We start from the raw sequence: 23,393 nt of genomic DNA on the forward strand, positions 1-23,393 counted from the left end.
TTTTAGTATGTCTAACAGGAGAACAATTCACAGAGGATGTGTCACCCTCCTATTTATTGGGGGTTGGGGGCTGCAGTTTAATGCTAATTGCAATATCAGGCTGGCTGTCATATAAGGAATATTGAGACACTATTTATACTAGCATATTTTAACCATCACCCAAGTGAATAAAAACTGAGTTTGGTTAGAACTCCCTAGCTTCACTAGTAGAATCTGGGGGATAGTGTGCATGTTGGAGAGTTCTGAGGATGAGTGTTTTGGAATCTGCAATAGGTGAACCAAATTTCCTACTTTTTTAAAAGCAAATCAACCCCAATTTATTCAATCCAATGACTAGCAGGGACAGAAAAAAAACTCCTTAGTAGTTTAATGCATGATAGTCTGTGTGTAGTGGTCAAGTATAATATGGTAACACCACCTGATGAACATCAAGATGACCTTATCAAATACCTCAAGCCTGTTGCAACTGGTAATAAGAATAGTTATTTTGCTTGTTAGTGTGCAAATGAACTGATAAAAGCACATCTGGTCAACACTCACCACAGAGTGGGATCCAATGGGAAAAACAAAAAAAGCCAGAGAACCTGGAAAGGAGAGAGACTTGATTGATTGATTGATTGATTTAGTGTTTTATGGTACAAAGCAGCGAGGCTATCTGCGCCAGACATTCGGTAAAAATGTAAAAAAATAAATAAATAAATAAATGTAGTAACAGACATAAATGGAACTGAAGGTAAAACAAAAAAGTATAAAACCAATGTTGACACCTAGTCTACAATGTTAAGATAAAAAATAGAGTACAAGAAGTTGTAAGGTATTTACTCTAGCAAAAAGGTAATGATCATAACCCGCCAGGAAGATTAACAGGTAAGTTCAAGAACCACCGTCAATCACCTGAAGTTGGCCTTTCCAGTCCTGGTTCTGGGTTATGTGTCATAGCAGCTATTATCAAAATGTAAAAGAAAGTAAAAGTTTTAAAAGACACTCCGCAAAATCGTAATAATGAGTAGCCAAATGTCCAGTAAAAGGATAAAGTCAAGTAAATAAAGTAAAATATGTAGAAGTAATTGAAGATAAAAGCAAAACGGCAATTAAGACAGAAAATGGCGTAAAAACCAATGTTGACATCCAGTCAACAAAGTTGTAAAGAACTACCTGTAGCAGAATGGTAATGATCGTAACCCGCCAGGAAGACTAACAAGTAAGTATAAAAACCACCGTCAGTCACCTGAAGTTGGTCTTTCCAGTCCTGGTTCCGGGTTATGAGTCAATATGGCCAGTACTAAAAAGTTAATTAGTAAAAGTGTGAAATGACATGCAGTAAAAGTATAATAACAACTTCGCCAGGATGACTAACGAGTAGTTCAAGCGGATAGTTCAAACAGGGCGTTAGTCACCTGAAGTTGGCCTTTCCAGTCCTGGTGTCGAGTTATTTAATGTTCTGGCTATTGTCCAATGTCAAATTGAATGAGAGATTAAAACTGTAAAAAAGGAACCACAATTAAAAAGGTGTAATGAATAAACATGCAACACTTAAATGAGATTAAAAAGGTTAATGGCCATTAAAAAATTAAAAACATTATCAAGGTGGACAGAGTCACCATCACCAATAACTCTGTCCAATGTTACAGATTGACCCTGGGAAAAAATATGTTTAAAATATTGCCGTTGTTGAGAATTGTAACGATGGCAAGAAAGTAAAATGTGGCTGATAGTGATTTGAATGTTACACAAATTACACATTGGTGCATCAGTTCCAGATAAAAGAAAATGATGAGTTAAAAACTGTGACCAATGCGTAGCCTAGTGAGAACAACTTCCTCCTTCCGAACTTTACGGAAGCTAGATGTGGTCCAATTTTGGGTTTGATTTTAAAAGTTTGTTGTCACGTTGCTCACTCCAAGTGGACTGCCAGCTGGCACGAGCCGACCCTTGAAGATAACACCATAGTCCATGTGCGGAATAGGCATAGGAGTGATGGTGCTGAAGCAGACATATTTAGCTGCCATGTCTGCAAGCTGGTTCCCAATACCAACATGGCCTGGTATCCAGAATAACTGGATTGAAATAGCTGCTAATGAGAAGCGGGCCAGTGGGTTCACGAATATCAGCGAGAATAGGATGTGAGCCAGCGTGTAGCGATTCCAAGGCAAGTATAGAACTAAGCGAATCAGTATAAATAGTGCAGTTGGAGTACTGCTCAGCTGCAATATGATCCAGGGCAAGAGATATGGCATACAGTTCAGCAGTGAACACAGAAGCTGTAGAAGGGATTCTGCATGCAACTACTGATCCATAGCAAACCATAGCAGAGCCCACTGAATTACCTGATTTTGAACCATCTGTATAAATGGGAACTGAATGATTGTTTGAAAGACATTCATTGAATAAAAGACGGTACTTCCAATCTGGAGTATCTGCCTTTTTTAGGTAACTGAAAGAAAGGTCACATTTGGGGGCTGTAATAAGCCATGGTGGGATGGGCCGACCTGTGGAATCTGCAATGTTATCCAAGGACAGACCTAATTCATCCAATTGCACCCGGATGCGAAGGCCAAACAAAGCAATGACAGATCGTCTGTTCTGAAAAAGTACTGCCCACCAAGGAAGGAAAACACATTTCCAGGTGGGATGCTTTGGTAAAGAATGAAGTTTCGAAGTATATTGTAAAGATAGTTGCAAACGGCGAAGGTGTAAAGAAGGTTCATGAGATTCAATGTATATACTTTGAACTGGAGAGTGCGGAAAGCCCCAGTGCAAAGTCTAAGTCCTTGGTGATGAATGGGGTCCAGCATCTTTAAGGCCGAGGGTCTGGCAGAGCCATAGACCATTGATCCATAATCGAGTTTCGATCTAATAAGAGCACGATATACATTTAACATTGAACAGCGATCTGCCCCCCAACTGGTAGAAGAAAGAACACGGAGGATGTTCAGTGGTCTTGTGCATTTGACTTGAAGAGGAAGACAAAAATACCCACTTCTCCTTATAATATAGCAGATGTTGTTAAAACAGCCACAAGGGGTTGTTGAAAACCTTCAAGAGAAAAACTGCTAAATCATGTAAATAATGTGAGGAAAAAAGTATTGAGAGAAAGCTACAAACCAGCCCATATGATGTCCTTCAGCAACTAACCGAAATTGACAGTGAAAGATATAGAAATGTGACAAATTTGATGAGATGTGTCTCTCAGAAAATTCCTCACTGGTAAAGAAAGTCCAGAATAAGCAACATTGATATTTGCAAAGTCACCTCATCAAAGTAATTGGCAATAAATCTCAGGAAACTAAAGGATCCCAATGAACTAAGAATTGAATTATATTACCTCAAAAGGTGTTACTGCAAGCCATATAATGTTTTAGGGCTCCAACAGGACATAGCAAATGATCAGTGCATGAGTGGTGGTAGAGATTTAAAATAGCTAAAAAGAGAATGTTGAGAGGGATTTATCACCTTCTATGACTGCCATAAACTTAGAAAGAAAGGACCTTGGAGGGTATAGTATGACCAAAGTGGATTGATAGAATCCTGTGCAAACAACTTAGACCTACGATGTTCACATGTCACCAACAAGTATCCATGAAGGAAAAGGTATTACAGGATACTTTAAGCTAAAAGACTTTTGATTGAATGTTAAGAGGAAATGTGTAGGACCACCCTAATATCCCAATTAAGTAGTTGAAAAGACTGTTTGGGAAGAAGAACTCTAAATTATTGGAGAAGACCAGATAACACAAGGGAGTTGAAAACTTTCCTGTGTTTGAAATAATGAAAAGTAATTAATAAAGCTGTCTTATATGAAATGACAGGAGCTGAAGCTAGACCTAAGTCAAAAAATGAGATATGGTGGGCATATCTGGGTGAAGTGGTTTCAAACTATTTGTGAAACACTTGCAATGCAGCATTGAAAGTTAAACTCTGATGATGTATGAAGAACAGAATAACTTCCACACATGAAGTTTGAGCTTGAGATTGTGTGGGCAAAGATTGTTAGACTGAGGTTGCCACAACAAAGATAGCCAAAGAGAAAGAGGTGAATCCTCTTGAAAATAATGTAGAAGAGGAAAAAAAGGTGAATCAGGTCAATTCAGGGCTACCAACTGTTCTCAAGTAAAGGAACAAATCATAACTAGAGCTCTGAGTAACAGGAACTAGAGGAAAGGCATAGAAGCATAATCCCACCCAATCTTGATAGAAGCCTGAGGATAAAGTACTGGGGACCAAAAATGTTTGTAATTAAGTTTTAAAGAGTAGAAAATAAATAAATCATCAGAAACATGAATTAAGAGCAAATCCCTAGTAAAACCTTGCAATGGAGAATCCAATGGCAAGCCAGAAGGTTGATAGAATGGGAGTGAGCCCCTATAAAAATAAACAAAGTTCTAAAAGAAAGGTGCCAAGAACATATTCCTTCATGATGGAAACTTCAAGAGATCACTGTAGAATTGATGGAATGAATCATGACCATATTCCTCTACAATAGATCTAGACCTTAAATCAGTGCCTGTTGGACAACAAGAAGTTCTAAATTATTAATATGAAAGGAAGATTCATCTTTGATTCATATATCCTGGATATGTACATACACCATTCTTGAAGCTAACCATTTGTAAAAAGATGCAACTTGGGACAGAATGGAAGGAAAGAAACATTGACGATAGTGTTGATCAGATCCAACCACCACATAAGAATTAAGGATGTTGCTCATGAAAAAAAAAAACAGCTGAAGCAGAGAACCAGAATTTCTGGTCCATTTGACATGCCATAACCAAGGAAGGGACTGCATGTGTGCTCACCCCAAAAAAAATCACAGATTTAAGGGATGCCCACATTCCCAAAAGATAGAACCATTCACTTATATAAGAAACTGACTGTCTGTTCCATAGCCTGAAACTAGATGGCAGTTGGCTGAACCTGGCTTAAATAATACTGAAAAATTTGTACAACTCTGCAGAAGACAAATATGCAGATGCTAGGCCAAGTGATAGATCTCTGAATTGCAGAACCTGATTCCTGTGCATAAAACATGGATATTGGCAGGATGAAATTACTAACTATATGGAGAAATGCATCAGCAACATTGAACTTGGTCATCTATAGACCAGGTGAAGAACGCCAATGCAGTTTGAGACTCTAGTGTGAACTTGGAAAGACCAAAGAATCTGATGAGACAAGAAAAATCAATAGTCATCTGCCAATCTCCTGCTTTCTTGAACATCAAGGAAGAAGACTCAAAAGAAATCAATGAAAGCCTCAAAATCTCACAAACCCAACTGACTTATTGAAGAAAAACAGTAGGGAGTGATTGATCCAAAATGGCTTCACAAGAAGCTGATCTAGTAAAGAAAGACACTGGAAAAACTGAGTCCAAATTACCCCCAAAATGTCCTAAACCATAAAACAAAGCAGCTTCAGAACCTTGAGGAATGAATCACCTCACATTATATACCTCCATTTCACAATACATCAAATCATGAACAACTTCAACCAAGAATACCCCACTCAAACTCACTGAAAATCACTAGATAACAGAAATGGAAGAGGTCTGATTAGCCGTTGTGCTGGCAACAGTAACACAGGAATTCAGGCCCAGAAAAAGTTAACCTTTTTTTTTAGAAAATTATAATTGTACAGAAATCCACAAGACAATACTGCAATGAAGAACACAATGAAACACAGCATCAGAGAAAACTGTAACCAAATGATTTATTGAGAGAAAATGATTACATTATCACATCGCTGTAGGTAGAGAATATCATGAGGCAAATATTGACAAGAACATTTAAGTGGGGTATAAAAAACTGGAGCAAGTAAAACCAGTGCTATCAGTGTCAGCAGAGATAAGTTTAATTTCAAATTTTTACAGCTCTTACTGTAGTAACTACTTTTCAAGTCAAAACAAAAAATTAAACTTATAATAGAGAAACTATGTTTTCTAAACATGTTTCCAGCATTATCCAAAACTGAAAATGTTCATACTTTAAATACAATTTGAAAATGTTACTGTTCTAAGGAATTTATTAAAGTTACAAACAGCACAACTATTATATCTAATACTTTTATGATTAGATTACAATTTTTGCATTTATATTTTACTACAGAAGTTTTTTAGATACAAAACTCATTGTTAAAGTATTAAAATAATTATAATATCAAAACATTACACTACCCTACCTACCAAATGTCAAGGACACACCACTGATTGAAGGAAAATAGGTTTGACAACAAAATATGCAAATAGGTTAACTTGTAAAAGTGATCAGTGGTTCGCTCGGAAGTCATTTCAAACTTGTACACTGAACGATGAGCAAGTGGAAACAGCTAACAGAGTTTCAGAAAGAAAGGATAGTTAGATATTATTTGGAAGAAATGTCTACATGTACTATTGTATAACAGTTACACATTCCCTCATCAACAACTAACAATGTGCTGAAGAAATGGGAATACACAGGTGACAACGAGGCCACAACATGACCAGGAATGTGTAAAATACTGACTGACAGGAACAAATACGCCTTATAAAGACTGGCTACCTCATCTTACTGTCAGACACTAGATAATCTGTGTTTGGAGATGCAAGCAGCCACTGGCAAATCCTACAAGGTTTTATGGCATGTCAAGAGTTGCAGCCTACAAGCCATTGAGGAAAAAATAAATGCACACCATTGATTGATGCAGGGAAAGATACACTGAACCTCAACTGTGAATCAATGGAAATTGGTTCTGGTGAGGAACGAGCCATACAACATGCTCTTCCACTCTGAGGGACATGTTTAGGTGTGGAAGAACCATGGAAAACTTATTGCCCAAGTATGTTATCCCAACAGTGAAATTTGTAGGTGGCAATATCACAGTTTGGAGTGTGTAGTTCTTATGGTATGGTCTTGGTCTACTAGTAGTAGTGCATGGATCCATGAACACTAAGTCCTACATTTATGTTTTCAGCAATTCTATGAGTCTCGCAACGTGGCAATTTTATATGGTACTGGTTCTTACACCTTCCAACATGATAACACTCCACTACACAAAGCAAGAATAGTGAATGGGTGGTTTGACAAGAGTAACATCAGAACAATGCAGTGGCCAGCACAGAGCCCCACTCTCAACCCCATAGAACATCTTTGGGATAAACTGGTACATAGAATTAAGCAAAGGCCAAGACACCCCTCTTCAGTAGTAAAGCTTTTAATGCTTTAAAGGAGGAATAGAACACAATACTACCACCTTTCTACCAGGAACTAGTAGACACTGAAGTAGTTATTAGGTCAAAGGTGGGCCCACACACTGTTACTCTGTTGGAATAAAAACGTTCCATTCATAATTACCCATGCCCCATGATGTTTGGTAGGATAGTGTAATATTCATTGACCTAAGGCTTTTGGTAGGATACTATAATATTCAAATGCACCTTAAGTAGTAAAATAACTTAAATCTATTGTGTCCTAAGTTCTTAGAAGAGAATAAACATAAACGAACCTTCAGAATGTTAGGGAAAAACTTTTCTAAGATACTTGTCTGGTAGCAGAGCCGAGATAAATTGTTCTCAATAAGAAAAATCAGTTCGCAAGCAGTAAAGCTGTCTTTACAAACATGAGGAAGAAGGTCACAGAACAAGAAGACATAAAAATTGTCCAATTTCTGAATTATAGCAGAACCTAACAAAAAGTTAATGAAGAAATTATTACATACTACAAACAACCTGACACAAACAAAATTGACAAGTTCAGGCAATTTTTTATAATTCACAATGTAATTACAAGTTTCTTGATTGCCTTAAATATTTTTGTTGCTTTAATGACTGAGACTTCTACCCACATTTACTTCCCAGTCTTCATGTTTCATACACTTAGAAGTAGTAACTTGTGCAAGTATACTGTTGCAGTTTCATCAGTATCCATCAGTACTTTTACATTTCTGAATACGAGACAAGTTGTGCAGAAATATAAGTTAATTCAACAATCATTAATCTAAATACATTTTAAAAAAAAAAGATATAATTTATCATGTGAGATGTTTTTTATTTAAATTTCTAAACCATGTGGATAAATAAAATCTTTACCAGCAACCATATATTAAATGAAGTGTCAAAGTTGAGACAACTTCAAAACTGCTATTTCATTGTGAATTTACATTTGCCACTTACTGTGATGTAGGAAGAACTGAACTACAGAACACAGAAGTGCCACATTTCCATGGTTAACTAGAGCAATGCCCTGTGCATACAGCCGGTCATAAATTCTCCTGATGGTTGGAACAACTGACAGGACCAAGGATGAGTCTGCTTGGCACAATATGTCCAGAAGAGACACTGCCTCTACCAGGCACTAGAAGAGCAAATACTTCATGTTACAGACAGGCTGTATTTTTATTTAAATTTTAAATAATATCTATATTTCAACAACTTCAAACAATTGTTAAGAGAGTTTTGAACAGAAAGTTTGGTGACTGTAAGATATATTTTTATTAGATTGATACATTACAATGAAATTTGAATATATTCTACACAGACTTAGCATCTTTTGATAAGTTTTATTTAATATTTAATCTGAAATATAACATTATAGGTTTACTCATGTATAGATAATTATCTGTACAGTTGCTAATACATCAGTATTTAACTTCACATGCAAAAGAAATGTATACTGAATTAGAATGTCATATGTGAAAGAGCAAATATTATGCCTGGCCTATAAAATAAAATTTTGTCATTTGCCATAAAACAGATTATTTGAAAAGAATATGGACTAAATTATAATACTTATTACTTAAAATTAAATTCAAGTCATCAAACGTATTTTATTCCTTTTTCTCCAGGTGGTTTGATACCTAGAAGTGGATTTTTTCATCTTCTAAGTTTTGTTTGTAGTATATTTTATTCATCTATGTCATAATGTGAATATGGTATCACATTCACAAAAATATATTAAATTTGCATTACAGCAATTTCAATATAATATTATATATATATATATTTACATTTTGAATTTTAATATTTGAAGAGGGATGATGGAAGAATGAGGGGAATAGAGTTAGGTTTATCCTGTTTGACAGAACTCATACTCATATCAATAACTAGACATGTTAAATACTCTCCTTAAGAGCATATTTATCCTAGTCAGACAAGGAAGAACAAATTCATAATTCATTTTCAAAAATCAAATCTAAAGTTAGTTTTTTTTCAAAAATTCACAAAATATTTTTTAACTACAGAAATATGTAATATCAAAACAGATGTAGTTGGGATTTTTGTTTGTTTCTTCTCACTATAAAATCTCTCTTTTTTTTAGTGAAATGGTACGCGAGTTGAATGAATGAGATAGATAACAAGTACTGCTGTAACTTGTAAAGCTTAAAGATATTCATATCTATGATACTGGTAGGAAAGAAAATGGTATAAAAAACTGATTCAGTTCAAGACTTATTCCCAGATTTTGCTTCATATTAATGCACATGTTCACAATGATCAGATTAATGCACATGTTCACAATGACTTTGTACGACATAAAAACATAAGGTCTAACTAAAGAGCAGAGCGTAAGAAAATTATTACCTCACATTTCTCAATATTTATTCACTTTTTTTATTAAACAACTTACTCAAATCTTATAAAGCACCTTTTTCTTTCAAAATAAAGAAAACACTAGAAACATTAGTATATCTATACAGTTTAACTTTCTCAAAACAAATTTATCTATCAATAGTTATTCAGACTTACAGCTTTTTGAATATCAACATTCTTAGGATCTTGGGGATCTGATGTAAAGAAAAACATTTAAGTTTCAAAAACTTCTCCATTTAATCATTTTCTAATTAATTAACATATAACATTTTGGGACAACATGAAACCTACTGGTAACATCTCAGTTGTTCCATACCAAACATAAAAGAACAAAAAAACATAAAGACAGCCCTCATCACAGATGTACTTATCAAACTTTTTATCTTACACTCACTTAAATCTACTGTCTCTACAACACATGAAGGCAATCCATTTCAAAGACTAACCACCTGTTAGAAAAATGAAACTGTCTTAGCTGAAGATGATCCTACCCTACCAACAATTACATTTGTGTCCCTAGTCCTACTGTTCTCAGTGTTAAATACAAAATAAAAGATAGTACATCAACACTATTAATTTCCTTTATAATCTTAAAAACACCTTAAAAGAGACCCTCCCCCAAACTCTTCTCTTATTTTGCAAAAAAAAAAAATAATAATTTGAGGGATTTCACCCTTATATGACAACCTCTCAATCTTAGGTATCATTTTAGTAACACTTCTCTGAACCATTTCCAACAATTCAATGTATCTTCTAATGCCCAAGACTGAACACAATTAATATACCAAATGTGGCCTAACCAGTGACCTGTACAATGAAATTATAACCTATTTAGACTTGTATTCAATATTTCTGTAGAAACAACCTAAATTCATATTTACCCTACCACTAGCAACAGCACACTGTTTGGATGGCTGTAGAATCTGGTCAACCATTACACCAAGATCCCTTTCTTTCACGTCTCTGTTAACGTTATCCCCATCCATACTGCATTTATAAATCAAACAATGATAAAGCACAATTATTATCTTACATTTATTGTAATTAAAACTCATCTGCCATTTATTTGTTCAACTCACTGAATAACCCATCTTCTTTCGTAAAGCATTAACTGTCCAACTGGAGACAGAAAAGGGATCACTGGTTTCAATAAACACCACATAATGAACTCCATGTTCCTGTATGAAATAACAGAAATGTCATAAACCCCAATGGATTCAGAATCACACGTCAAGGAAAACGTTCTCAACAAAAAAGGGCAGATGGCCATGCAACCCACATGAGTGGAGGTCTCACAAAATGCTGTACCTACATTTAGTATCACAAACCTTCTCAAGAATGAAGAAAGGAAAAAGATGTTCTCTCTTAAGAAAGGCTTTCCTGATTGATGTTTCAAGTCTAATCAGGTGGTCCACAGTCAAGCAGTGTCAATGGAACCTACACTGGGTGGGCAAAAGGAAGTTGTTTGATTTAAGGAACCAAACAAGACAGGCATTAACTATCTTCTCTAAGGCTTTACAGAAACAGCTAGTCAAAGAAACTGGACAATAATTAGAAAGAATCTTGGGATCACTCCCAGATTTAGATAAAGGGAGAAAAATAACCTAGAACTTAGCATAAGAAAAACATACTCCTATTGGATCCTATTAAAAATAACCAGAAGAATAGCAATAGCAAGGAAAACAGGAGAGAGATGGTGCAATATCCCATAGTGAACATCTTCAGGTTTAACTAACGTACTGTCAAACTTATGAAAAGCAAGCTAAAGTTCCACCAGTGTAAAGAGGTGATTATAGTTGGATAAATGATCGACCAGAAAGGAAAGAGGTGATCACTTTGCCCAAGGCTTGACGGCCAAAAAAACAGGGGAAGGACAGAAATGTTGGAAAGATAAGCAAAGTTATTATTAAGAGTATTGGAAATGTTCAGTACATCAGCAACTTCTTGGCCACTGGAGAGCATGATGGAAAAACAATAAGCATACCTCTCTTTTTGAACCTTTTGAATATTGTCCAATATGACTTTGGAACTGATGGTAGAGGAGATGCTAATTGTGAACTCAACCCTAGGTTTCTTTTGGCTTTGACATCTAACTTGCTAAACATGGGCCCACTGGAAAGAAATGCAGTTCAAAAGAGTGGCATACTCTCAAAAGATATCCATGGCCCATTTCTGAGCTTTCTTCTCCAACTGGCAAGTTGAAGACCACAATGAAGGAGGATACAGTGGGGTATGTATTGAGATTTTAGGTATAAAATGAACAACTGCTTGAATAATGCAATGACTTACTGCTTCCATGCAGTTGTTAATAGATGGTAGACTAATAACAGCAGTATCAATTTTCAAGAAAGAATCCACTTCAAGGGGGTGTGAAAGTTAACAAGTTGAGACCTCAATTAGGTATAAAAGCTAAAAATTCATACCTTCAGGTGACATTTGTTTATTGACAGTTTGATATGAAAGTTTGAAAGATAACTCCTACATTTAAACATAGTTTGAAAGATAACTCCTACATTTAAACATAGTTTGAAAGATAACTCCTGCATACAAAGTTTGAAAGATAACTCGTGTAATTATAAACAAAGTTTGAAAAATAACTCGTGTGAATATAAACAAAGTTTGAAAGATAACTCGTATAGATATAAACAAAGTTTGAAAGATAACTCATGTGCATATAAACAAAGTTTGAAAGGTAACTCATGTGCATATAAACAAAGTTTGAAAGGTAACTCATGTGCATATAAACAAAGTTTGAAAGGTAACTCATGTGAATATAAACAAAGTTTGAAAGATAACTCGTGTAGATATAAACAAAGTTTGAAAGATAACTCATGTGCAAAGTTTTTCCTTGAAAATTAAAATTAGCTGTTATACTTTACAACACTAAGATAGCATTAATTAAGATTCCACAATTTTTAAAAATACAATAAAACAAATAATGTATTTCAAATTAACTTACAGAATGTCCGAGTCAAAAATATTCAGATAAAGTTAAAGATATACAAACATCACACTTCTATAAACTTGTTACAATCATTTAGAAAATAAAACTTAAGTGTTATTATTACACATCATACTTTTTTTAGTGTAGTTAATATTCAAATTATTGTTAATTAATATCATACTATAAATTACATATAATCTATTTAAAGGCTTGATCCAATGCTTAAGAAAACATTGAGATATGCTAATAAAATTTTTTGACCAATGCTAAAGTTAAGAGGATAAACATAAATCATATTCATACTTCGGTCACTCTGATCCACAATCCGTATACAGTAGTCCTTAATGCTTCCAGAAAGTTCCACAGAAAGCACTTCACCCAAATGTGGGCATGAATGTTTCTCCATTACTGCTCCCTGGTGGTCTCTACAGACACTAAGCAACCAGGTTCTCAGCATTGAAAATGTTTGAATATTCAAAAGTTGGTCTGTTGTGTTATAATGAGCTGAAAACAATTGTTTATAAAGAAAGATATATATATATATATATATGCTATAGATAAGAGTTCTTTTAATATAATGTTTTCCAATAACTTAAAATAAGGATTAATATTATGTTTAAGTTATATAAATGAACTACAAAAGTACAAAAACAAAGAAATTTCTTGAAGTTTTAATTAAATGTAATAAAATTATACAAGTTTCAAGGCTTTCAGTTGTAGAAATGGTGCTATTACTCACATACCTAAATTAATTTACATTCCTATATGGTGAAGTAAGACTCAAAATATCTTAGATAAAAAAAACTGTTTATAATATTTAACAATGTAAAATGACAGAAAGTCAGCTAACACTGCCACAAAATGATTTACACATCACACAAGAGAGAGTAATAAAAGAATAGCTGGTAATTGTCAATGACAGTCATTGTGGCAAGTTCTGTTCAGAAGTTATCACTGAATAATAAGCACTTTTAGAAAGTTTAAATCTAATAATAAGTTTCAACGTTTACATAACACAGACCAATATTTAGCGTGCAAAGCAGTCAAGGAACAATAGGTCAGCATTTTTAGGTTCACATGAATTTAATCCAATGTGAACAGGTGGAGACAAAATGCATATGACATAACCTATGTACTATGTATTTCATGTCAGAGTTATCAACAATTAATTTAACTCTGTTTCTCTAATGTAGTGGTATATTACATTCATGTAAATCACACACACAAGTAGAAAAAAAATGTAAATTATCATCTCAAAGGTACTAGAGATTATGTAAACATAAACATCAACTCAAATCTCCCAGAGTCAAAATCAAACTGAAGTTAGTAATTCAGACATATCTAATTGTTTTGTTTACAGCACACGTGAAGATATACATAGTAAATGCAGAATTACAGTCAACCTTAATTTTACAAAATAGAATTGGTTTTTCCAAGCTGACTCTTTGCACATATAGTTAAGTAGAACAAAGGAGAACATTCTTATGAAATCAGTATATGATGGTGACACAATTGTAGATAATTGCGAGATTTCTTTAACTGCATCAGCAGTTTTTGTACAACAAAATAACTTCAGTGAATACTGCTCACAATTACATTAATTAAACTTAAATATTAACCCAATTTAAACCCCAATTGTGTATGTACACTGTAAGAAACTTTTGGTACACAACTGGATCACACTTCATTTTCAAAAGACAGGACATGAAACAGAAAACTGAAACCTTGAAAACTGATGTGACAGTACAAAAAGAAGAGGTTTCGTAACAAGATAACCCATGATGAACCTGTTTATACAAGTACTAAGGTTTACAAGTTAGTAAAGAAAGTTCCATGATGACCCTGTTTATACATATAACAAGATTTACAAGTTAGTAAAAAAGTTTCCATGATGAACCTGTTTATACATATACTAAAGTTCACAAATTAGTAAAGAAAAGGTTCCACGATGAACCTGTTTATACATATACCAAGGTGTACAAGTTACTGAAGAAAATATTCCATGATGAACCTGTTTATACTTGTACTAAAGTTCACAAGTAGGTAAAGAAAAGGTTCCATGATGAACCTGTTCATACATGTACCAAGGATTAAGTTTGTAAAGAAAAGGTTCCATGATGAATCTCTTTACACTTGTACTAAAGTTCACAAGTTAGTAAAGAAAAGGTTCCATGTTGAACCTCTTTATACTTGTACTAAAATTCACAAGTTAGTAAAGAAAAGGTTCCATGATAAACCTGTTCATACATGTACCAAGGATTAAGTTCGTAAAGAAAAGGTTCCATGATGAATCTCTTTATACTTGTACTAAGGTTCACACGTTAGTAAAGAAAAGGTTCCATGATGAAATTGTTTATAGTTGTACTAAGATTCACAAATTATTAAAGAAAAGGTTCCATGATGAACCTGTTCATACATGTACCAAGGACTAAGTTCGTAAAGAAAAGGTTCCATGTTGAACCTCTTTACACTTGTACTAAAGTTCACAAGTTAGTAAAGAAAAGGTTCCATGATGAACCCGTTTATACATGTACCAAGGTTCACAAGTTAGTAAAGAAAAGGTTCCATGATAAACCTGTTTATACATGTACCAAAGTTTACAAGTTAGTAAAGAAAAAGTTCCATGACGTACCTGTTTATACTTGTACTAAAGTTCACAACTTAGTAAAAAAAAAGTTTCACAATAAGCTGAGCCATAAAAAACTGTTTAAACATACAGTAAGATTCACAAGTTATTATCTGACCATTCTTAAAACACATCATTCATTTACTCAAAGTAAAACGGAGGGTGTCCCAGAAGTCTGTGCCCAAAGAGAAATACACACAATTTATTCTTGATATATTTATTAATAAAACTGCATGCCATTAACAGCCACACACAAATCAATTCTTTATATATTGTGCCAGACTACTTTCTTTCCTGAAAATTGTACAATCGACAACAGAAATGTGTTTAATTTTAAGAATATAATACCTATGAGTGCAGAGCTCTGGCACACCCTGTATTAACAATTTCTATATCCATATTCATGAAATTTCACATTTAAAACAAATAATAAATTACTTGTGACTGCCTAATACTGCCTAATGGAACTGGCTTGACATGAACAGACTGCATAACAAAAATGTAAGTATCCCAAAGTGTAGTTTACTGGGTGATGAGTTTTAAATGTGCAGGTACTTTGTCAGTAAACATATTCTCATACTTCTCTACTATTTACAGTCATCTGACTTTTATGTTTTCCATTTTTGAAAATTAAAATTTCTTTTTTCATACCAGTTATTATTTCCTGATCACATTATTTTTATGTCAGTATTTCATTTAACATTTGTCCACAAGTTTCTATCTGTGAAGCATGTTCAAAACATATGTTTTACGGAAACAAATGTATTTAAGTTTTACTTTATTCAGTTCAATACTTACCATCACTTTCACTGTAACCCTAAAACATACCTCTATGAAGGTTTGATAAGTAAAAACCTTTTATCAACTAAAATTAATATAACTGAAGGGAAAGTTTGAGTTTTATTTTTGAAACAGTAGATATTTATAACATTTAAAATAAGTTAAAAACATTTAACTGTGATTTTATTTTCGATAATATATTGGCACCATCCAAAGAATAACAGTGAGCACAATAAGGATGTTTTAATCACAAAGTTCACATCAGTCTATTTTTATGTTCCTCTGTGTTTAACTTAGATTTAAGATATGTTTACTAGATTCCACTGAATTTGGAATGGAATTAAATAACCTTCTGTAAAAATTTAACATACCATAGCTGAGAACAGTGAAGAATTCTGATGAATGTACACCATCCAGTTCTGTGACAGCTGAAGGCAAGGCAGACTTTTTGAGAGAAGATCCTGTTTTCTGTGCAGAAACGATGGATGCTTCCTTCAGCCAGCATGGAGCTTGCTGTAGAATTATCTTTATCTCTTCTAGTGAAGTATAATAGAAAAGTCAAATTATTAATTCTTATGAAACAGTAATAAAGTTTAAAGAAACAGACTGATATCAACAAAAAAACAACTGTTATAAGCACTGACATTCCTAATGCTACTTACCTTTAGTAACTTATTTTGAAGAGTTATACAATAAAGAAATGACCTTCAAACAAAACTATAAACAAACTTTTACTAACACAAAAGCTAAAGTAACATAACATTGTTGTAAGAAAACTCCTTCTATGTACCAACACTTCTATACCCTGTACCAGACCTGCATATCCTGTAGAAGCACACTAACATCTGGCACTAACATATTCATACCTGTATAATCAATAAAAATGAAAATGTATCAAGCAGTGAATGTGAAGTCACAAAGACATGTGCAAGTACAATTTAACACAGTTTAAAGTTTTAATAACATACCCAACAGTTTACCAAAATATACCTTTACCTTCTATCATATGTCAACAGTATATTAACATTCAAGTGCAACTATTCAATAGTAGTGTACAAATGGAATAATCAGCTGAGAATATATGATGTATTTAGATAAAAAATGCTGATCAAGAGAAATACAATAAAGTAGGGAACTACTATAGTTTGACATAAGTTTCTACAATGACATGACAGTGAGTGAGAGCCTGCAAGAGTTTGACATAAGTATCTACAATGACATGACACTGTATTATAATCTATCCCACAGGACAATACATAAAGAACTGTGTGTAGCTGCTATCACATATAAAAATCTATCCTACAGGACAATACAGAGAAGACAGTGTGTGAATACTCTCACGTATTATAGTCCATCCCACAGGACAATTCAGAGAGGACAGTATTTGGCTACTGTCATGTATTATAATCTATTCCAAACAAATACTGATTTGTATACAAGTTTACAAACAGTATTGAGTCTTCTCTCTGGTCTGGAACTAAATATTTTGTAGATCTTCATGATAAGTGATTTAATTCTGATAAGAAAGAGAAAGAAAAATGCTGAAGACAAAGGGTCATCAAGAAAGCTGATCTAAATTTTGTTATATGAAAAATGAATAGAATTTCTTGAAAAGCCAATTAAAAAAGGGAAGTGAGAAGAGGATGAATCAGACAATTTGGGTGAAGGGAGATGTAAACAGAACAACACTGATAAACTATTAAATTGCACCAATAAAATGAAAGGTTGATTGGTTAACAAGAATAAGCATGAAAATGGGCTATTCAGCTTGATAAATCTGTTCATCTTGCAAGAAACAAAACAAAACCCATGTGCAAAAATGAAAATGTGGCATATCATGGTGTGGAAAGGCTGTCTAAGGTTTATGTAAAAAGGGGCCTCTTAAAAGGCAGAAACAGAAGGATAGAAGCATAAACCATGATTAATCTGCTAATAGGGAGCATTGTGAACAACCCAGTAAGAGTTGCTACAAATTATAGAAGAAGAGAACAGACATACAGAAATTCCAAATCAAATTCACAGCTTCCAACACAAAGGCCAAAAATCCCAGGACTGCTGAAAAATATCATGGAAGGTTGTTGTTTAAAAAAAAAGAAAGGGAGGGGACATCAGTCAAAGAACTCCAAAAAGAGCAGAAATCCAATGAAACACCAAATGATGGAAAGATCACTCTATGGAAAAAATTCTGGTTTGGGTAAAACAGTCGATCCATCATGAAGCAAAAATATCTAGTGGAACTGAAAGTCAGAAAATGTGGTTCTAACCAAGAATCTCCATAATAACAAGAATGCAGAAGTACTGAGAGCAAGTACACCTATACTGATTAATGTAAGAAATAATGGTGGACTTGAGCCATCCCTCTTACCCTCAGCACACCTGGACTTATATCTGTGTATGAATACTTTTGTTTCGGTGATCCAATGACTTCTTTCACTCAAAATATTACAATGATCTTCCAGTGGCTAATGAAGTGGACACAGCTTAGAACAATCAGAAGAATGTGAACTCTGGAGATGCAAGAATTTCCAGAAGATAACATAGGAAGAAAAGATGCAAGAAACCTTGAAAACCAAAAGCTCAATGTGTCAAAGATATAAAGAAGGCTGATAAACCCACCTAATAAATGAACTGAATACTGTATAGTAGTCAAAGGAGAATAAAGTCTCATCAGCTAATGAAAGATGAAGGGAGATTATAGTACAGAATGTCTTGCAGGATGGGGATAAAAGAAACCATCAATTTAATGGCAGAAATGCAGACCCAACAAGGTACAGGGCTCAGTTGAAAATAGGTGGGGTTTGAGCCCTGATATAGAGAGGAACAATGTGTCACCCAAAATCTTCTGTAAAGTGCAAATAATAAGCTGTAACAATATAAGAAACAAGTGATCTCATAGTCCTTTGACTTGTTGGGGAAAGGGTACAAGGAAAGAATCAGAATGAACTCACAAGGACAATGACATTAATCAGTCATCCTGAGCCCAGATAAGTAGGAACCAGAGTAGGGAGAAGATTGCTTAGGACCTGCCTCAGATTAAGTTTCCAAAGGATGAGGAACTCCACAAAAAAAATAGTTCCCTGAGATATGACTGAGAATATGTAACTTCTGAAAGTAAAGCATCCTGATCAAGCAAGAAAAAAACCCCATCAGACTCCAGATGGATGTGTTTCATTATAGTATCTCTACCAAAGTACCTCATGTCTCCCTCTGATCTACAGTAAATAACATCTTTCCTTACAGTATTTCCACCAGGGTGCACTGTCTACCCTTGAATTATCTCTACCAGGATATATCATATCTACTGTAAGTAGCATCTCTATTTATTTATCAGTATCATTTCTGCAGTTTTTCTTTATTTTATTAAAACTTTCTCAAACAAGTATCTCAAAACTGTTCTGTCTTTACAAATAATGTAAATGTTAATCGTACCCTAAAGATGGCCTACTCCTACAAGTTGTAAAAGTTATTCATAGATACCCTGAAGATAGTCTACTCCTATAAGCTACATTTGTTAATCACACCCTGAAAATGGGCTATTCCTATAATCTGAGAATTACAACTTAAATTCTTTAAAAATAACATCTCCAGTATAAAATTTCACAAAATGAGATTTAATCACATGGTTGCACTGTAATCTCTAAATCAGTACATACACTATTGAGATGTAATCTTAATAATGACATACTTATTTAAATTCTACATTCTTTTCCGTTATTCTGGACAAACGTAACAATTGTTAATAATTACACAAAAATTCTTAGTTAATTAAATTTCACATAAAATTGGAATAAGTTCAAAACTGTAAATTTAATATATGCACAGTTGGTGGTTTCTAGTGAGTTTAAAACACTTCTCAATATTTACAGAAACTTCTAGAATCACATCAACTTAAGTATTAGTACACAATTTAATAAATAAAACCTACATATTGCCACTGACTGAACAGTAACCTACCAATATGAAATAACTTTGGATGCATAGAGACAGCACAGGTTAGGAAAGTCTGGATTCTTCTCTGGTCTTGAAGACTTACTTCCTGTGTGTTCATGTGTCTGAAAATAAAAATATTAAGGAAAAAGGAATTCACCCATCAAGCACTACATAAAATTTGGTATTTAATTATAACTGTTAGAAATTAATTAACAGCTAATGTAAATGTTGAGCTAATGATAAGATTTTAATAAATTAATTTGAGTCCAAATTTTATTGGTTGGTTATATGTGTATAAAAGGTTATATTTAAGTTGGATAATAAATGTAGGAGGGTATACCTAACTTGTTTAGTTATATAGATGGAAAAGGTTATATTTAAGATGGATAGTTATATTAATGTCAAGAAATCTGTTTAATTTGGACAATTATATAGATCTAAAGATTATATTTCATATGGACAGTTATATAGATGTAAAGATTATATTTACTTTTGACAGTTATATTAATGTAAAAATTCTATTGGAAATGGATAGGTATATTAATGTAAAGGTTATTTTTAAGTTGAACAGTTATAAGTATGTAGAGATTATATTCAAGCTGAACAGTTACATAGATGTTAAATTCTCTTACCCAATGAGTTTATCCAACCATCTTTTATAGTCTTCCAAGTCTTCTGTCTGCATTACGAACATTTTAAAAAACCTCATCATTTTTAAGTAATAAATGTCAGAAATTTCCTGTTTTAAAAGTTCTTAATAATAAAATTAATTTGAAAGATAACATTATGTCTGTTTCTTCTAACCTCAAGAAAAATTAAAATATTTTATAAATAAACAGCAAAATATGAAAATATTAGTTTATATATGGTTACAGGTTTTTAAAATTTCCTTATATGATAATTCTAATTACATCTCAACCAAAATGACTTTACTTGTCTAATAATACTGATATTTAAACTATTTAAATAACAGAAAAATTAGACTTTGATTATACAAAGCAATTATGAAAACATTATGTATACTAAAAAAGAAGTTTTTCACAGAAGTGCAACAAACACATGGTAAATGTAAATATATCAATATATTGTGTTTCTTATTATATTATTATTGTGTGTTTATGTATAGATTTCACATGACAAGTGGTCAAGAAAGCTGTTAAGTTCCTCTTATTCAAACTGTCATTGTAATTATCAAAGAGATAATACTGTTATGCCCATGGATGGTAGAGGTATTACTGTAATACTGCACATTACATCAAGAGTTCAGTGGTATTTCAGATATCTAAAAGTTATGGACTCACCAATGTTTCAACGAGAATGGTGGAAATAATGTGGTCTTAACAAGTGGTAACAATACAATACTTAGCATGAGATAATAACATAATTTTGACCATTAGATAATAATACGAGGTCTGTTCAAAAAATACGCGGACTGACGTCATAAAACAAAATGTACTTTATTTAGAAGTTACAGGTCTGGGACCCCTTCAAAGTACTCTCCTCCCCAACGCACACACTTATCCCAACGGTGTTTCCACTTGTTGAAACAGTCCTGGTACGCTTCTTTTGTAATGTCCTCCAGCTCCTTCGTCGCATTTGCCTTAATCTCGGGAATCGTCTCAAATCTTCTTCCTTTCAAGGGTATTTTGAGTTTGGGGAACAAGAAAAAATCGCAAGGAGCAAGGTCAGGTGAGTGTGGGGGGGAAAGAACAGTGATCGAGTGTTTGGCCAAAAACTCACGAGTTCGGAGGGCTGAATTTCGCAGCAACGAGGTGCATCTTCAATTTTTTGGTCAAAATCTCGTAACAAGATCCAACTGATATCCCACACACTTCAGCAAGCTCCCTAACAGTCGGACGTCGATTTGCCCGCACCAGAGTGTTGATTTTGTCAATGTGTGGGTCGTCAGTTGACGTGGAAGGACGTCCAGGATGCTCATCATCTTCAATGGACTGTCGACCATCCTTAAAACGTTCATGCCACTTGAAACATGCCGTACGCTTCATAGCAACATCACCATAAGCCGTGTTAAGCATAGCAAAAGTTTCAGTCGCAGATTTTCCAAGTGTAACACAAAATTTCACAGCAAGTCGTTGCTCCTTCAGGTCATTCATTCATTCTGAAATCCGCCAAACGAAAAAATTGCACCTCACTTAAAACTGCGTAGCTAATACACAAATGAAAATATCTGCAATCAGGAAATGGCATCGTAATCAGCTGATCTGTGCGAACCTAGCGACACTAAGTGGATTCCCCTGGAACCAACTGGAGCCTCGCAATTCAAACAGTCCGCATATTTTTTGAACAGCCCTCGTACAGCTCTGAAAGTGAGGTAATAATACAGATGTAATTCTTTTCCACAGTTTACTCATGATCACAACTTATCTGCACTGTACATTAAAGTTATGCTTACTCACCAAGGTATTCAAACAAAATGTACAACACTAATTTCACTTGCATCAGAAGAACAGCATTAATTTTATACATACGTAAACCACTTGGCAGCAGTAACAAGGAGTACAACTGGAATAACCATTAAACTCATTAGAAAAAGAGTTTTAGAATCCCTATTGAACACATTCAAGAACTCAGGAAACTTTCCTGGTGATCAAAATTCAGATCTGGAAAATGTTCATTACTGAAAGACAACAATAATTCTACAATAATGTAGAAATAACAAAGAACTGTCCAGTCCTTCCAAGTTGTTCTTGTACTCCTACCACAAAATGGTAGAATCAGAAAAACATTAGGGCAAGAACAACAAATCTTCCAGAAATCTGGAGAACCAGTTTTTAGCTTGTAGTTCCATCCCTTGATCAATGTGAGGTCTAATTATGGCCATGGCTATTAAGGATTCCCTCTTGTTCAAAATGTCTACCACTGTTAAATATCCTTTCACCAGGATATTCAAAATATTTCTTGTTACCATTGTTCTTCACATTAAACACAGTTGCTATTATATTACAGTAGGCCATTTTGACAGGAATTCTCAACTCAGTTTTGTTTCTGAGATTAAACCACTTCTTGAATCACCATCAAAATAAACACAATAAACAGAAACAGAAACTTTTCAACATAACCAACATTTTAATCTGTCAAGGGTAAAGTATCTGCACTTGAATCAATTCAAATATATAATGACTTAAATATCTAAATTTAAATAATAATTACTAAGTTTATATTTAAATCATAGAGTTATCTTAAAAATCACTAACTAACTACACACTATTTCTTAACCCTTTAGTGAAATACCTATCTTACTAATTTGTTTATTTCCAAAGTTAAATATGTTTAGTTTCAACTCTAATGAGTATTTTTAGATATTTTCCAAACAACCTAATATTCAAGCTACTTAAGTGGACCCCATTTTTAACTTAAATACTATCCCCCAGATAGGTCCAACCAGTCCACTTGTTGCTCTGTACACATCCTGAATACTACCCAATGGGTCCAGACAGTACACTTGTTTCTCTGTACATATCCTGAATACTACTCCATGGATCCAACCAGCCTACTTGTTACTCTGTACATATCCTGAATACTACTCTATGGAT

At 33.8% G+C, this 23,393-nt stretch overlaps 1 protein-coding gene across 1 annotated transcript in view; it reads right to left on the reverse strand.

Annotated features, from left to right (window-relative positions):
- Window positions 1-23,393, reverse strand: part of LOC143236041 (AP-5 complex subunit zeta-1-like) — a 63,499-nt gene that overhangs the window by 31,934 nt on the left and 8,172 nt on the right. The window contains 7 exon segments of the mRNA XM_076474273.1: window positions 7,477-7,655; window positions 8,144-8,324; window positions 9,716-9,753; window positions 12,807-13,007; window positions 16,281-16,445; window positions 19,864-19,961; window positions 20,472-20,518. Coding sequence (XP_076330388.1) covers window positions 7,477-7,655; window positions 8,144-8,324; window positions 9,716-9,753; window positions 12,807-13,007; window positions 16,281-16,445; window positions 19,864-19,961; window positions 20,472-20,518 — 909 coding nt within the window.

Source organism: Tachypleus tridentatus, chromosome 13 (assembly GCF_004210375.1).
Source record: "Tachypleus tridentatus isolate NWPU-2018 chromosome 13, ASM421037v1, whole genome shotgun sequence".
Classification (NCBI taxonomy): Eukaryota; Metazoa; Arthropoda; class Merostomata; order Xiphosura; family Limulidae; genus Tachypleus; species Tachypleus tridentatus.